The 18,517-nt window shown below is 42.7% G+C and overlaps 1 protein-coding gene across 5 annotated transcripts in view; it reads right to left on the reverse strand.

The window, feature by feature from the left end:
* MAEA (macrophage erythroblast attacher, E3 ubiquitin ligase) overlaps positions 1 to 18,517 on the reverse strand; it is a 112,899-nt gene that overhangs the window by 77,471 nt on the left and 16,911 nt on the right. For all 5 annotated transcript variants that reach the window (XM_077815960.1, XM_077815956.1, XM_077815959.1 and 2 more), the window contains exon 2: positions 8,926 to 9,108. In XM_077815960.1, the coding sequence (XP_077672086.1) occupies positions 8,926 to 9,108 (183 nt within the window). The remainder of the gene's footprint in view (positions 1 to 8,925; positions 9,109 to 18,517) is intronic.

Here is an 18,517-nt window from a genome sequence, read left to right on the forward strand (position 1 = left end):
AAGGCAAGTTTTCCATCCCTCCGATCATTCTTCAGCCCTTCTCTGTAACTGTTCCAGTTTGAATTCATCCTTCTTAAACATGGGAGACCAGAACTGCACACAGTATTCCAGGTGAGGTCTCACCAGTGCCTTGTATAATGGTACTAAAACCTCCTTATCCCTACTGGAAATACCTCTCCTGATGCATCCCAAGACCGCATTAGCTTTTTTCACAGCCATATCATATTGGCGGCTCATAGTCATCCTATGATCAACCAATACTCCAAGGTCCTTCTCCTCCTCCGTTACTTCTAATTGATGCGTCCCCAGCTTATAACTAAAATTCTTGTTATTAATCCCTAAATGCATAACCTTACACTTCTCACTATTAAATTTCATCCTATTACTATTACTCCAGTTTACAAGGTCATCCAAATCCTCTTGTATGATATCCCGGTCCTTCTCTAAATTGGCAATACCTCCCAGCTTTGTACCATCTGCAAACTTTATTAGCACACTCCCACTTTTTGTGCCGAGGTCAGTAATAAAAAGATTAAATAAGATTGGTCTCAAAACCGATCCTTGAGGAACTCCACTGGTAACCTCCCTCCAGCCTGACAGTTCACCTTTCAGTAGGACCTGTTGTAGTCTCCCCTTTAATTCCTTATCCACCTTTCAATTTTCATATTGATCCCCATCTTATCCAATTTAACTAATAATTCCCCACGTGGCACAGTATCAAACGCCTTACTGAAATCTAGGTAAATTAGCTCCACTGCATTTCCTTTGTCTAAATAATCTGTTACTTTCTCAAAGAAGGAGATCAGGTTGGTTTGGCACGATCTACCTTTTGTAAAACCATGTTGGGTATTTTGTCCCATTTACCAATGACTTCAATGTCCTTAACTACTTTCTCCTTCAAAATTTTTTCCAAGACCTTGCATACTACAGATGTCAACTACAGGCCTGCAGTTACCCGGATCACTTTTTTTCCCTTTCTTAAAAATAGGAACTATGTTAGCAATTCTCTAATCATACGGTACAACTCCTGAGTTTACAGATTCATTAAAAATTCTTGCTAATGGGCTTGCAATTTCGGGTGCCAATTCCTTTAATATTCTTGGATGAAGATTATCTGCGCCCCCCCCCATTTAGTCCCATTAAGCTGTTTGAGTTTTGCTTCTACCTCAGATATGGTACTATCTACCTCCATATCCTCATTCCCATTTGTCATGCTACCATTATCCCTAAGGTCCTCTTTAGCCTTATTAAAGGCTGAGGCAAAGTATATGTTTAGATATTGGGCCCTGCCTAGATTATCCTTAACCTCCACTCCATCCTCAGTCTTTAGCGGTCCCACTTCTTCTTTCTTTGTTTTCTTCTTATTTATATGGCTATAGAACCTTTTACTATTGGACTATTTTACTATTGAACTACTTTTACTTTACAAGGTCCAACTCACTTTATCCCTACATGTTCTGACCTCAATCAGGTAGCTTTCCTTGCTGATCCCTCCCATCTTCCACTCACTGTATGCTTTCTGCTTTTTCTTAATCACCTCTCTGAGTTGCTTGCTCATCCAGCTTGGTCTACAACTCCTACCTATGAATTTTTTCCCCTTTCTTGGGATGCAGGCTTCCGATAGCTTCTGCAGCTTTGATTTAAAGTAATTCCAAGCCTCCTCTACCTTTAGATCCATAAATTCTTCAGTCCAATCCACTTCCCTAACTAATTTCCTTAATTTTTGAAAGTCAGCCCTTTCGACATCAAAAACCCTAGTTGCAGATTTATTTTTGTTAATCCTTCCGTTCAGTTTGAACTGAATTAGCTCATGATCACTTGAACCAAGATTATCCCCTACAACCATTTCTTTTATGAGGTCCTCACTACTCACCAAAACCAAATCTAAAATGGCATCCCCTCCAGTCGGTTCAGCAACTACTTGATGAAGGAATCCAGCAGCTATCGCATCTAGGAAAATCCGAGCCCTATTATTATTACTAGCACTCGTTCTCCAGTCTATATCTGGAAAGTTAAAGTCTCCCATGATCACGCAGTTTCCATTAGTATTTACTTTATTAAAAACATTAAAAAGGGCTCTATCCATATCCAAATTAGATCCCGGCGGTCTATAGCACACCCCAAGCTCTATCCCACGGGAGGCTCTAATAGTTTTCTTCCCCAATGTAACTTTTGCCCAGACGGACTCTGATCCATTCCATCGCTTCTTATTTCTTTACATTCTACCTCATCATTGATATACAATGCTACTCCACCACCTTTACCTTTATTTCGGTCTTTCCTAAACAGCACATACCCTTCAATACCTGTAGTCCAGTCATGACTACTATTCTACCATGTTTCTGTTATCCCTATAATATCTGGTTTCACTTCCCGTAGTTCAGCACCAGTAGCTCTAGTTCCTCCATTTTGTTGCCTAGGCTCCTCGCATTGGTGTACAAACATCTTAATTATTGCTGTTTGGACTCGCTCACATTCTGTACCCTATTAGGCACGGTCATTCTACAGCCAGTATAACCTATTAGACTGGTATCCACACTGCCCTTCCTCCTTATATACATTCTCCTACCCACGGCTGTATCCTTTCTCACTTCGTTTTCTTTCCTCTCAATGCTAAAATCCAGCGTGGAGATTACCTGGACATCTCCCAACCATCTCCCCCAAATTCCTAGTTTAAAGCTCTCTTAATCAGTTGTGCCAGCCTCCATCATAGAAGTCTATTTTCTTCCCTATTCAGATGAAGTCCATCCCGAGAGATCTGTCCTCTGTCCATGAATGCCTCCCAGTGGCCATACATCCCAAAGCCCTCCTTATAGCACCATTGCCTAAGCCATAGGCATTAAGTTCGGTGATCTCTCGCTCTCAAACCTTGACTATGCAGATGATGATGTTCTTCTAGTACAGACCCCGAACAGGTTTTGCAAGGCACTCCAGCAAATAGAGGAGTTGGCCAAAGTTGACCTCCATGTTTCATGGTCAAAGACAAAGCTTCAAAAGCTAGGATCAGGTTCACCTGCGACTCCAATCTCTGAATAAGGAAACAGTCAAAGCAGTTTCCAGCTTTTGCTATTTGGGTTCTATACTCATCAGTTCCTCCAACTCTGACACAAAGGTTCTCCATTAGATTGGCACCACAGTGTCTGTCATGGGTCATTTATGAGAAATATAGACTCAACATCATCCCAGCACAACCACCAAGTTCAGGATCTATCCTCTCCATACTGCTGTACAGTTGTGAAACATGGACACTGTGTTGCTCAGATTAGGCAAAGATGGAGGCTTTCCACACAAAATACCAATGTTATATACTGGGCATTCATCACACAGACGTTTATGGTTGCTCTAGTTTACAGACTACCGGGGCTACTGTCCGCAGCTGGCATGTCGCCAGAATGCCACAAGACATTCCAGTGAACATAATTCTCTGAGTGGCTTGCACCAACCAAGACATGGAGGTGGCCCAGATCACCCCCCTACATGGGTGCATCAAGTCTATTCCGACATTGGATTTTCGGCCTGTCAAGCCCTTGCTGCTGCACAGAAACAGAGCAAAAGGCGAACGATCGCTAGAGCAGACTCACTGACTAAGAGAAAGATGAGAAGGAGAAAAAAAAAAGCGATGGAGAATCCACCATGATCTTTGGTAAATTGTTCCAACAGTTAATTACTTTCATGGCAAACAATTTACACCTTATTTTCAGTATGTGTTTGTCTAGCTTCAACTTCCACTATTTGGTCTTGTTATACCCTTTGTCTGCAAGACTGATGAGCCCATTATCAAATATTTGTTCCCCTGTAAGAAAAGGAGTACTTGTGGCATCTTAGAGACTAACAAATTTATTTGAGCATAAGCTTTCGTGAGCTACAGCTCACTTCATTGGATGTATGTAGTGGAAGATACAGTGGGGAGATTTTATATACACAGTTATAGACTAATCAAGTCATCCCTCAATATTCTCTGTGTTAAGTGAAATATAGCGATAGACTCAAAGAGCTTAATCCAAGATATGTTTTCTAATCCTTTAATCAGTCTCATAGTTTTTCTCTCAACTCTCTCCAACATTTATCGACATTCTTCTTGAACTGTGACTACCAGAATTTGACACAGTATTCCAGCAGTGAATGCGTGAGTGCCAAATACAGAGGAACATAGCCGGTCTACTCCTAATAGAGAGTCTCCTGTTTATGCATTAAAGGATTGCTTTAACTCTTTGGCTGCAGTTTTGTACCGGGAGCTCATGTTCAGCTGATTAGCCACCACTGTCCACCGAAGTTTTTTTCAGACTCACTGCTTCACAGGATGGAGTCCCCATCCTGGAGATATGATCTACATTTCCACCCTAGATGTATACATTTACATTTAGCTGTATTAAAAAACATTGTTTGCTTGCACCCAGTTTACCAAACAGTCCAGATTGTTCTGTATCAGTGACCTGTCCTCTTCATTACTTAACCCTCCCTCAATTTGTGTGTCATCTGTAAACTTTCAGTGATGATTTTGTTTTCTTTGAGTTCATTGATAAAAAAGTGTTCAATAGTGCAGGGCCAAGAACAGATTCCTGGGGGACCCCAATGGAAACACACTCATTCGACAATGATTCCCTATTTAATGTTACACTAAGAGCTGTGAGTTGGCTAGCTTTTAATCCAATTAGTGTGGGCCACGTTAATTTTATATTGTTCTAGTTTTTTCAAAATGTCATGTACTACCACATCAACCGCCTTATAGAAGTTTAAGTATATAATATCAACACTGTTACCTTTAATCTACCAAACTTGTAATCTCATCAAAAGGAATATCAAGTTAGTCTGACAGGATCTATTTTTCATAAACCCATATGTTACGGGATAGTCTGGCCCTTAAGGGGAGTCCTCCCAGCCACTTGGCATGGTTCTAAGAATTTTGGGTGGTCTGTACACAAAGCCTGAGGAGCTCTGGATATAGAGGAAAGGGATGTCAGGATCCCTTCTAAATGCCACTTCTTCCTGTTACTATATCTTTAAGGGCCTGGGACATGGAGCCTTTCAGACAAGTAGGACAAGGTTGCCCTCTTACCCAGCCAATGAAGAATGAACTGGGAGCATAAATGCTGCCTCCTCCTTCATAGCAGAGCAGAGTAAGGTGGCTCCTGCAAGGCTCTGAATTAACTAGCAGCAGACACCAAGGGATGGCTACCAGTCCACAAGTTCAGAGGGTTTAAGTAGGGATAGATGAATTAGATAAAGTATCACCAAGCTCCATGAGGAGAGCTGCGGTTCCTGCCATGAGAAGAGACTTAAAGACTAAGGCCTGGTCTACAATATAGTTAGGCTGACATAAGGCAGCTTAAGTTGACCTAACTCTGCAAGCATCTATACCCATGGTGCCCAACCTTATCACGTAGGAGGACCACATAAACTTAAGCACAACGTCAAGCACAACTTTGTGTGTGCGCCAAACAGATTCTACATATTTTAATAAGCTTTAAAGTTACCTGTATTGATTTATATTTTAACATTAGCTTGTTTCATAAGTATTTAGATAAAAACAACCTATGTGCAGTACTGTCTATTCACAACTTGTGTAAACTAAAATCACGTAAACATGATGACAAAATGCTAATGAATCAGCTGTTAGTATATTGCGTTGAAGCAGGCCGTGAGCCTTATGAAAAGCTGAAGTGGGCAGTGTATGGCCTGCACACTGGGCACCCCTGGTCTACACTAAAACGTAGCTCCCACTGATTTAACTCTCCCACTAAGCTGACTTAATTTCGCCTCCATGAGAGGTGTAGTTCTTAAGTCGATGTAGTTAGGTTGACACAGCATCAGTGTACACACTGAATTGCTTACATCAACTGTTGCTGCCTTTCCGAAACTGTCCCACACTGGCAGTTAAATTCATGCAAGTGCTCTTGGTGAGGACGTGCACTGCTGACACAAGGAGCGTAGCATGGACATGTAAAGCTAAATTCAATTACTCCGGTGACTGTATGTCAACATAACTTAGGTTGACTTAATTTTGTAGCACAGACTTGCCCTAGTAGAATGTTGTGGGAACTTGAAATAGAGCTTAGAGGGCAGGCTTCAGAGGAAAGCTGAAAGCCAGAAGTACCTTTTGTTTATTTGGGACTTTTTGCTCTGGCCTTTTTTGTAAGAGGTTTTGTAATAAACAAGCCCTAAGAAAGGTATTATTGAATCAAGAGTGACAGAAATGGAATTATTGGCTTCCTGAGAAGGGAAATTGAGGCAGGGAGTACTTGCAACTCCATATTAACGCCACAGAGGATGCTACAGGGCATGCACACCCTACAACACCATGTTGAGTGGGATTAATTATATTACCCTCCTTTAATTCTTTATTACTCGAGTCCCATATCAGCCTCTCCATTATCTTGCCTAAGGACAATATCTAATTACCAGAGTTATCTAGATTACTCTTTTTAAACACTGGCACAACATTAGCTTTCTTGCAGTCTTCTTGAGCATCTCCAGTGTTTCGAGTCTTATTGAAAATCAACTTTCAGAGCCCAGCCAGCTCCTCAGCCAGCTCTTTTAAAACTCTCGGATGCAAGTCATCCAGACCTGCTGATTTAAAAATCTCTAACTTTAGTAGCCACTGTTTAACATTCTCCAGAGACATTAATGGGATGAAAAGTGTGTTGTCATATATGACATTGTCTCCCAACTCAAATTTCCCTCTAAATAAGAGCAGAAATATTAAATACTTTTACTTTTCCTGAATTATTATTGATAATTCTACCATTTCCATCTAGTAATTGACTAGTGACATTGTTAGGATTGTTTTTGTTCCCCATATACTTAATAAAATCCACTATAACTCTTCATTGATTCACAGGCAAGTTTGTAATGCGAACTTTCAGGTGAAGAGGAGTATTCTTTGAGTGGCTATCAACATTCCATGGATGAAGCCAAAAGTAGTTCTGATCACCAAACTGAATGCCATAGATGTGAAAGCAAATGTCAGAAACTTTAATAAGATATCACATCACCCTTTTCCAGAGAGAGCCATAATCTCGAGTTGTCTAGCAATTCTAAGGTTTCCTTTTCAGAACAGATGGCTGAAAGAGGTGTGCTCCAAGAGATTCCCCCCAGTAAGCTTTCACTACCAACGTTATCCTCGTTCTTGGGAAATTTAAAACTAACCAAAAACAGAAAGGCTCTCGGGGCAGGAAATTTCTTTCTTTCGGTTTATACGGAACCCAGCACAAACCTAAACTGGGGCCTCTGGCTGCAACTGTAACAGAAAGAATGTAAAAAAAAAACCACACACACAACAACAAATTCCTCCACACTCCTTTTGGAACACTATCTTTTTGGATGAGAAGGAGAGGACTTCTCTAATTCCCAATCTTCTATTCTGATCTCTTCTTAAATAAAGGAACTGGAAATACTGATCTCATAAAGGAAACATTTGCTTGTATGACCATTTTGGGGGAGTCGACAATCCCTCTCACCTTCCCCATGCTTGGAGAATTTACTTTTAAGAGGACTTGCACAAGAAGCATAAAAAGAGAGCACAATATATGTTATGAAGACCAGAATAGGTGAAGGAGGCCAAATGTCCTTTTACCCATACTAAAAAAGGATGGGGGAATTTCTACATTAAATATCCATATAATTTCAAACTTGGAAAACTCGGTGGTGACTGAAGAATTATTAAGTCTGTAACATCACAAGAAGCTAACCAGGAAAGCTGGGGAAATTCTTTAGTCAAACTCCGGTATAAACAGACAAACCAATTTAACTTCAATGCTTAACCGCTTGGAAGAAAGGATATCTTATGAAGATTCAACACCTTTACGCCACTATCTATTCCATTCCAGTGCGAGACTTCATGATACATCTACCAAAGCCCTTCTGCCTCCACCAGAAATCTTCCTGCAAAACCAGGGAAGACAACATTTGACATTCCTGTTACTTATGAAAGTAAAGCACCGAGCAGAAATTTTTTAAAAAGCCACCACCCCCTATGTCCTCCTTTATACATCATACGTCAGGAACAGTTTGCCAACCCAAGAGTTAAAAGACCCTTTGCAGGTTACCTTTTAAATATACAGTTGGACCAAAAAATAAAATAAAATAAAAAATAGAGAACCAAAAAGCCACCTCCCATGACAATTTGTTCTTCTTAAATGGGCAATAACCCAAAAGAGGCAGAGGCTGAGACATTGCTGAACTATACCTTGACAGATTTTAAAACTGAACAGCTACAGCAAATAAAGTTTTTCTCACTATTTAGTGTTTTCTACCAGCACCATCCCAATCTATGAATTTAATACTCATGAGAAGTATGTAATTGACAGTTCTGGAAACTCAGCATTATCCTGTCAAAATGCTTCAGCTTTGACCTGCAAGAACCTCCTCTAGGGTTTAGAGGGTAGCTCAGCTTCTATGCTCTTCCCATCCTTAGCCTGTCCCCCAAAATGGTCAACAAATGTGCCAATTAATATAATTTTAGTGGTGATGTGATGCAGATACCTCTCTGCTGGGAAGTGGAGTGATGCAACCAACTCACTTAACTGCTGTTACCTCTTCTGTGGTAACTTCAGTCTCCAGGACTGTCTGATAGAGAAGCCTCATCTACTGGTTTAGATAGATAAAACAAGTCTCAGATGGCATGTAGCACTTCTGTGTTGGCTATTCAAGAAAGAGCCTATTTTTTAATATACATATTTCTACTTTAAGAGATTTAGTGATACTAAATCATGGGACACGAAGTCAAATTTCATAAGCACAATGAAGCAAGATACAATCACTTTCTGCTATTTGCTTTACAATATAGCTTTAAAGGCTCTCTCTAGTGCCGTTAATATTTATTTCTGGACCACAAGAATAAAAGTGTGGGGTAACTTAACACAGTGACAGAGGTAATCTTCTGAAATGAGAAATGAAGATATAACAAACAGTAGAAATACCAGTTACCTTTCTTTTCAGAACACTGAGCTTTTCAACTACTCCATCAAGGAGACTAACAACTGAATCCACAGCAGGACAGCTACTCAATGTCTTCTCCAGCTCTGCAACAACCATAGTAACGTGGCTCGTCTCTCGATCAATATTTTTCTGTGCAGCACGAAACCGTTTGTTCAGTGTTTCATAAGGTACCTAAAATAAAAATTGTTAAGTATTTAGCATTCATATACTTAAATAGACACCTCTGCTAGAGAATTTCTGTGAAATAGTGGGAAAGTTATTTGAGATAAAATAGTTAAAAAAAAAATTATTATATATACACCAATTGATGTGCGGTGCCTCCCTTTTTGTGCCCAAGCTGAGATACATTTGAGGGCCTATGTTTTCAGGAAGTGCTGAGCATCCACCCTCTGAAAACCAAACCCCTTTTAGCTGTCTCAGGATGCACACCCAAATTCACTAGTGAGTTTGAATATCTTGGGCTTGATCTCCCTATGTTTAGTTCCCATCCATACAATGGTAGTTACAGTTCCTTTCCCCCACCCTGTGTCTCTCTTTTGGTATAGCACATAAGCTTTTTGGAGCAAGGACTGCGTACATAGAGCACTTAGCACAATGCCACTCCCTGCACTTTCAACTGGTGTAGCCACTATACAAATTATAATGGAAGACTACTGGATATTTTTCAAATAATAGATAAAAGTGAGGAGAGATCTGTTTGTGAACTATCTAAGCAGAAAAGAAGCTAAATGTCAAATAAAAGTTATTATTTCACTCAGTACAGAAATTAGCACATACCAAGAGTAAATGGTTAGATTAAATGTAATAGTTAGATGGCTTTCCATATTTAAAAAAAAAAAAAAAAAAAAAAAAGCTACTGTTAATCTAAAACAACATTTCCTTCCCAAAGTTTCTCTGCAATTTTCTGTGCACACTAAGTGCTTGTTGTAGGGTTGGTATGGCACTTACTGGGGGCCAGAGAGGTGCCTCACAACTCTGGGTACTACCTGCCCTTAGCATGAGGGAGTCTTGTCTGTGCCTGATGTGAATCAGCTTCCTGATTCCACCAGCCTGTGGCAACACAGGTCCCTCAGATCTCGCTGTCCCTGTACAGTTAGTAATAGGCACACATCAACCCAAGTCCCCTGAGCATACACCGGGAAGGCCCACAGAACTCTCAGATCCTCTATTCCAGGGGTTCTCAAAATGTGGGTCAAGGTTGGCGTTGGACCTGGGCCCAGCAAGTCTGAAGCCCAAGCCCCACCACCCAGGGCTAAGGTTACATGCCCCCCTTTGGGCTTCAGCTTTGGGCCCCCGCCCCAGGGCTCAGTCTTCAATCCCCCATCCTGGGGTTGTGTACTAATTTTTGTTGTCAGAAGGGGATCATGATGCAATTAAGTTTGAGAACCGCTGCTCTATTCCCTAAGGAACAGTGCATAGATTCAATTGGGGATTACCACTCTGCTTAACACACAGCATTTAGATATATTTATAGTGAAAACAAAAATATGTTTATTATCAAAGAACAGAGATTCAAGTGATAGAAAGTAAGACTACCAGAAACAAATGGTTACATATAAAACAAAATTATAGAACAATAACAAAAAAAGTATGTTTTCTAGAGTCTAAATTTAAACTCATAAGACATTCTAATTTCCTACAGAACAACTTACCCCATTTCCCCGCCCCAACATTTTCAGTCAGGATGACTGAGACCCCTTTTTCATGAGATCACTTCCAGTGGCAGCTTTTCCTCACTAAGCGATACCAGTGGATCTCTCTGCACCCCCAGATATATCAGACCAGACCTTTTGATCTTCACCAGAAAACAAGATTCCCCCTCCACCCGCTGTTTACCTGTTCCTGTTAATTTCCATCTGAAGTTTCACATGCTCTTCATTAGCATTTGACTGAATACGCTAATAGACTTCTATTATGAGACACACAATACACAACGGTCCACCAGGGAAATAAATGTCTCCCACCTCTGGTCTGGAGAAGTTTGTTGCAAGGCATGTTACCTTTAGCTTTGAGTTACCCGCCTTTAAACTACAAAGCCTAGAGAACATAATTTTCAATATATATATACACACACACACACACACACGCAACGCTTTACATATTTTCCATACACACATTTTGCAATCAATAGGATAACCAGTGTCATACAGGGCTTCCTTAGAGACCTTACATAACCCTTTTGGGTGAACCCAGAGGATCCCTGTACCCCTATGTCCCCGCCAGTAGGCATCAAGAGGTTCTTGGGTCACAGTTCTCAATCCGTTTTTAGAAGAAATGACCATTTTAATGCATATTTATAAACTTCATCCATGCAGAGCCTTATAAGGACTTTGCAAATAAGGCTCTGATCCTTTAAATGCCTATGGGCACAAATCTCAACTACTCCAATGGAAGTTTCACATGTGGAGCACTTCTAGTTTGGATATTCTATGATTCAAGGGTGTGTGAGTCTGGACCAGGCGGAAAGTGTGCCAGATCTCGTGTCTGACATTCTTTAGATAGCATCCAGAAGAAATCAAGTTCCTGGCACTAGTTTTACTTTCTGTAAAGTATTTTAATAATTAAAAACTCAAAATAAAGTCCAAGTAATAATTAGGCAGTGAAGGAGTTAACTACAGTTATGGTAGTAAGTTTGACTCTTAACACAGAACAGTCACTGAGAAACTGCTGGAATGAGAACACAAAACAACAACAGCATATTGGACACACAGCACTACTGAGAAGACAGATGCTGTAATAAGCATTTAGAAGATTTGACGAGTGCCCTGAAATCCAGGGAAAATTAGAGAATCATTACAGTCTAAGATGGTGTCACACTGTGCTGTAAACAGACTTAAAGATGAAATAGTTGCACTTAAGTAGCTCCTGTTAAAGGTAGTTGCTATAGTGAACAGAGGGGTTGTTAGATCTTAGGAGTAGAGATGAGTTAAGAAATAAAACGTCAATGGAACAGGACAGTATGTTTATAACCTGAAAACACAAACATAAATACTTACACAAAACATAAAAAATAGCAGTTTGTTGACAAGAGAATTGTCAGTACAAAAGTAGGGGACATATTTTGCACCACAAAGCAGGCTTCAAGCCCATACAGCGAGTGGATCACTCCAATATAGGTAATGAAGGGCCAGAGAGGCAGTTTCCCTATACTACTCCAGCATAAATGGCACAAGTAAATCTAAAACAAATCACTATATTCTGTAGAATTTTTTTTTTAACTTGAATCATAGAATATCAGGTTGGAAGGGACCTCAGGAGGTCATCTAGTCCAACCCCTGTTCAAAGCAGGGCCAATACCCAACTAAATCATCCCAGCCAGGGCTTTGTCAAGCCTCACCTTAAAAACTTCTAAGGAAGGAGATTCTACCATCTCCCTAGGTAACGCATTCCAGTGTTTCACCACCCTCCTAGTGAAAAAGTTTTTCATAATATCCAACCTAAACCTCCCCCACTGCAACTTCAGACCATTACTCCTTGTTCTGTCATCTGCTACCACTGAGAATACTCTAGATCCATCCTCTTTGGAATCCCCTTTCAGGTAGTTGAAAGCAGCTATCAAATCCCCCCCTCATTCTTCTCTTCCGCAGACTAAACAATCCCAGTTCTGTTAGCCTCTCCTCATAAGTCACGTGTTCCAATCCCCTAATCATTTTTGTTGCCCTCCGCTGGACATTTTCCAATTTTTCCACATCCTCCTTGTAGTGTGGGGCCCAAAACTGGACACAGTACTCCAGATGAGGCCTCACCAATATCGAATAGAGGGGAATAATCACTTCCCTCAATCTGCTGGCAATGCCCCTACGTATACATCCCAAAATGCCATTGGCCTTCTTGGCAACAAGGGCACACTTTTGACTCATATCCAGCTTCTCGTCCACTGTAACCCGTAGGTCCTTTTCTGCAGAGCTGCTGCCTAGCCATTCGGTCCCTAGTCTGTAGCAGTGCATGGGATTCTTCCATCCTAAGTACAGGACTCTGCACTTGTCCTTCTTGAACCTCATCAGATTTCTTTTGGCCCAATCCTCCAATTTGTCTAGGTCCCTCTGGATCCTATCCCTACCCTCCAGCTTATCTACCTCTCCTCCCAGTTTAGTGTCATCTGCAAACTTGCTGAGGGTGCAATCCAAACCATACTCCAGATCATTTATGAAGATATTGAACAAAACCGGCCCCAGGACCAACCCTTGGGGCACTCCACTTGATACTGGCTGCCAGCTAGACATGGAGCCATTGATCACTACCCTTTGAGCCCGACAATCTAGCCAACTTTCTATTCACCTTATAGTCCATTCATCCAGCCCATACTTCTTTAACTTGCTGGCAAGAATACTGTGGGAGTCAAAAGCTTTGCTAAAGTCAAAGAACACCACGTCCACTGCTTTCCCCTCATTCACAGAGCCAGTTATCTTGTCATAGAAGGCAATTAGATTAGTCAGGCATGACTTGCCCTTGGTGAAGCCATGCTGACTGTTCCTGATCACTTTCCTCTCGTGTAAGTGCTTCAGAATTGATTCCTTGAGGACCTGCTCCGTGATTTTTCCAGGGACTAAGGTGAGGCTGACTGGCCTGTAGTTCCCAGGATCATCCTCCTTCCTTTTTTTAAAGATGGGCACTACATTAGCCTTTTTCTAGTCATCCGGGACTTCCCCCAATTGCCATGAGTTTTCAAAAATAATGACCAATGGCTCTGCAATCACAGCCGCCAACTCCTTTGATGTGCATTAAAATTAATGTGGTTTTTATATGGTACAGTTCATCTACAGGTAAGGAGGGTACAGCGTAACTTAGGGCAGGGATTCTCAATGGTTTTCTTGCGGAGGCCCGCCAGCAAACTCCAGGGCCCAGCAGGGGCGGGGCAGATTCAGGGCCGGGCGGGGGTTAGAAGAGATAGACGACCCCTTGGGCATAGGCATAGTTTGACTTCTATGGGGGGCGGGTCCAAGGGCTGCAGGGGCTTGGGCCAGCTCCGCAAAACGGGGTCCAGGAAGGTAGCACCACCTCCACCCCCTGACTCACCTCAGCAGGCTACCCAGCCTGTCTGGGTTGTGGAGGGATGCAACAAAAAAAATATAACTCCAAGAGTGGGACTCAGCTCAAAAAGTTTGCAAGGTGTCAGGGTGCAGGCAGGGGGCAGCTAGGGGCTGCGTACAGTGAGGAGTGTAGCTCAGGGTGCTGGCAGGGGGTAGCTAGGGGCTGTGCATAGGCAGTGGGGGTAGCTCAAGTTGCAGGGAGAAGGATAGCTAAGAGCTGTATGCCAGGCGGGCTCACCCTGCAGTGGCTGCTCCCCGAGGCTCTGCCAGACCTAGAGCTGGGTCCCCCCAACCTGGGTGACTGTTACCAGCTACATGAGCAGTCAAAGGGGGCCAGGAGCAGAGTAGTCGCCACCAGCAGCAGACAGGGGAATGTCATGGCTGCCCACTCCATGGCACCACCAGCCAAATAAGCAGCTGCCCTGCACTGCCTGGCTCTGGCTTCCCATCTACAACCTGGCCAGAGGGCTGAGCATCAGGGGGCTGGAGGAGAGGAGGAGCTGCCCCTGGACTGCCACACTCTGGGTAAGGCACTGCAGTTTGGGGGGGAAACACTCTTGTGCCCCCCAATTCTGCCTATGGGCTCAGGGCTTCTGCCCGCAGAGAGCTGGAGCTCCTGTCCCATGTAGCTCCCAGCCCCGTGCTGGGCTTCAGATGGGGGAGGGGGGGGAGCTTCAGGCTTAGTGCACCAGGTTACAGGAGTGGGGCCCCACGGTACCCCTGAAATGGCTCACGGACCCCTGGTTGAGAACCACTGACTTAGGGGACAGTGGAGGGGTGGTTGAAAAGGCAGCTACTTGCTCTGTGCTGGGGCAGGGAAGGTGTTGCCAGGTCCCAGAGCTTCCCAGGACACTGATTATGGTTTCAGCCCCTTAGGGCTGCTAGCAGCCTGTGCAAACTAATGCAGTCCTCAGGGTGCAGGGCTGGATCTGGATTGGGAGAGTGCGCTAAGCATCCTTTGCAAGGATCCCTCCCCCAATTCTACTCTAAGTCATGCTGTGCACTCAGCTGCAGCTGATCTATACGTACCACATCAAAAACCCATGTTATTTTTAAAAGTCCAAAACAATTCTGCAGAACTGTTTTTGATTTACTTGCACCCTGTCTGTACAAAATGCTGTTTTGGAGCTTTTTTGCAGCACAATCTTTTAGAAGCAAGTACTTTTGCCAAACCTAACCATTCAAAAATCATGAGTGACCTCAACAGAAAAAAACCCAGAACATCTTTCTAAAATAATAAATTGCAAGCTCTTTAGTTCCCTTCTGGTTTCTGAGCTATGGAGAACATGTCGGTCACATTTTCAAACTTTTCTCTGCAAATATGAGGGCTGGAACTTTCATTTTAAAAAAGCTGAGATTCTCACTTGACTCCAGGAATAATGCTTCAAGACGACATCAAATGTGAATTTTGAGATAAAATAATGAATCTGAATTTAAAAAAAACCACCACCATTTCTTTCGTAGCAATTTGTCCTGCTGGTTGACTTTTACAAATCTGCATCTTATTTCTTTTTCATTTCAAGAATATGGAAGGATATGAAGTTCAGAAGAAAAATGTTGCAGAACCTGTTAATGGGGCATGCAAGGTTATTAATTATTATTATTAACTGTGGAAACATCCTACCACCAGTAACAATAAGGAGAAATTCTACTTCTCTCTCTCTCTCATCACATTGAGGTCAGCACCTCCATACTTTAGATATTCAGTCTAGTTGAGAAATATATTTACAATTGAAAGTTATGTTGTTTTGAGCGTATTTGACAGTCCTTTAATTTCGAGAGCCACCCCTCAGACGCATTTGTATGAGTCCAATTCCAAAGCCCATTTTTCCTTTCTTTCTGATTTTTTCAAATACATCTATAGGCACCCAATTCACTGCTCTAGCATTTATCCCATAAATTAAAACACACACAAAATGAATCAAACAGAGACTGCCGGTAAATATAGCCACCTCAGCTCATGCTCTCCCCAGAAGCCTTGGACGAGGAAAAGAGATGGGCTTTACAACATGTCTTGGGAGATTAAAAATCAGAGTTCTAGTGGAGTATGACAGAGTGCTGGGAACCGACAGCTGAGCCACCACTCTGATCACTGAAACACCAATTAATTCCCCCCAGGGTGGGCCAGATAGGATTAGATTAGAATGGCCTGGTGGAGGACTAACAAGCAAATTGGCCCAGGTATAAGGAAGCACAGGAAGGAAGTGCAGGGAAGAGAGAGGCAGGCTAGCAGAGCAAGAACCAGGAAGGATCTCTATGTGGAGACCTACTCCCTCTCCTCAGCAGAGGACGGAGGTGAAACTGAAAGCCTAAATAATTATAGTGTATGGATCTGTAAGGTGGTGGGAAGAACAAATGTAAATAAATTGCACGGAGGTGTTTGACAACTGAAGGTCTTGGAGACTGCAGAGAGAGCAGAGGACAGGAATGGGATGTCACCCTGCCACACCTAGTAAGGAAACCAAGTTCCACAATCCAGTACACCCTCAAAGAGAGGACCATGCCAGCAGCTTCCTTATTTATAATGAGGAGAAATCTAGCTCAGATGCTTCTACTGATCTGCACTCTGGCAGTATGCTATAGGAGGGATGATCTCAAGGTCTAACCACATGGACAGCACATTACAACAATCTATTCTGGAGATGAGAAAGGCATGGATAATTGAGGTGAACCTTGCCAGAGAGAGAACGGTCACAACCATCTTGCCAGGCCTAAATGAAAAAAAGTGCTTGACCACAGCTGCTACCCAAGCACCGAGTAGGAGCCTAGGCCCTACCACCACCCTCAAGCAGTGCGTCTGTTTTACAAATGGCTCTCTTACACTCTGGCAGGCACGCATATATACACATCAGCCAAATCTTCCAGCTTCTTCCCCCACTCCTCCTGTCTGGATTGAGCCACAGCCTCAATTTCATCTAGGCACTGGGTGTAGCATTTCTCCACGCAATCCATCAGGGAAATTAACACACTGTAAATAGATGTCCTAGACAGCTCTTAAAAAAAAATCCCAAAAAATAAAAATACTAAAGCACTGTCCCCACCCCACCCCCCGCCATTTGTGAAACTGTCCTGGAACACTTAAGAGCTTAAAAATCCACTCACAAGTAGCAAGGAGAAAGTTTTTTGGTGTTGGTGGACTGGATGTGGACGGGAGAGTTGTGTCTGCAGCATTTAAACTTATTTTATTAGGTTTAATAAGTGCTACATTTCTAGCCCTTTATTGTTGAAGGCAGCATTCCAAATGTTAATTGATGCATTGTCATCTATCTGAAACGGCAGTTAAAACAATTTAGTGTCTCTGTTGTGGATCATAGCTTTCCCAGACAGCATAACAAAATTGACATCATGTAATTGTGTCCATTTCTCTCAAAACAACCCTTAGAGAAAGCTAGGAGCTGCAGTAGAGACATATCCCCACCCTCTCACAAACACACAACACAGATATGAAAATACATTTATACTAGTCCTCCAGTACAGTAGTTCCCAAACTGATCCTGTGGAGTACAAGTAGTCTGGGGTAAGCAGGCTGATCATACAAGACGGTGCTGGCTCTTCTTTTCCTACCGCTCATTAACTTCTACATTTGTAGAATCCCATTGTAGAAGAGAGGCTGGAGAATTGTAAACACAACTGGAAATAAAGAAAGAGTCAGCCTAACTTAGTCTACTCAGTAAGAGAAGAGGAAATAGGAGTCAGTGGGATGGGAGCTGCAGAGTGGAAGAATGTCCAGGGAAGCACAAGAAGGAGAGGAACAAAACAGGACCAGAAGGCAAAGCAGCATTTTTTTTTTTTGAGAGGTGGAGAAGACAAACAATAAACGGGGGAGGACAAGACATGGCAATTAAATAAGACTAATTCCTCGCTTAACGTTGTAGTTATGTTCCTGAAAAATGCTATTTTAAGTGAAACGATGTTAAGCAAATCCAATTTCCCCATAAGAATTAATGTAAATACACGGGGTTAGGTTCCAGGGAAAAAATTTTTGCTCGACAAAATACATCTCGTATATACACACACAGTATACGTTTTAAACAATTTAATACTGTTCACAGCAATGATGATCGTGAAGCTTGGTTGAGGTGGTGGAGTCAGAGGCTGGAGTATTTCTTAGGGAATCCCTCACTGCTAAATGATGAACTAGCACTCGGCTGAGCCCTCAAGGGTTATTAATGTAGCCTCACACGCTAAAAGGCAGCACGAATGGAGGGAGGGGAGACAGCAGGGCAGAGAGAGAGAGAGAGATGGAGATGCATATTGCCCCTTTAAGTATGTTGACCCCACTCTACGTACACTGCCTTTTTAAGTAGATCAGCAAGTTGAGACACCAGCTGCTGCAAGCAAGCTCCTTTCGTCCTGAGCCCTGTCATGTCCCACCCCACTCTGTGGAGATGAGGTGCAGGAGCGGGAGGCAGGAGTGTGGAGAGGCAGACACCCTGACATTAGCACCCCTCTTCTCCCCCTCCCGCCCCTGCACAGCAAGCAGGAGGCTCCCAGGAGCAGCTCCAAGGCAGAGGGCAGGAGCAGCAGATGGCAGTGGGTGGAGGGACAGC

Source organism: Eretmochelys imbricata, chromosome 4, assembly GCF_965152235.1.
Source record: "Eretmochelys imbricata isolate rEreImb1 chromosome 4, rEreImb1.hap1, whole genome shotgun sequence".
NCBI classification, from domain to species: domain Eukaryota; kingdom Metazoa; phylum Chordata; order Testudines; family Cheloniidae; genus Eretmochelys; species Eretmochelys imbricata.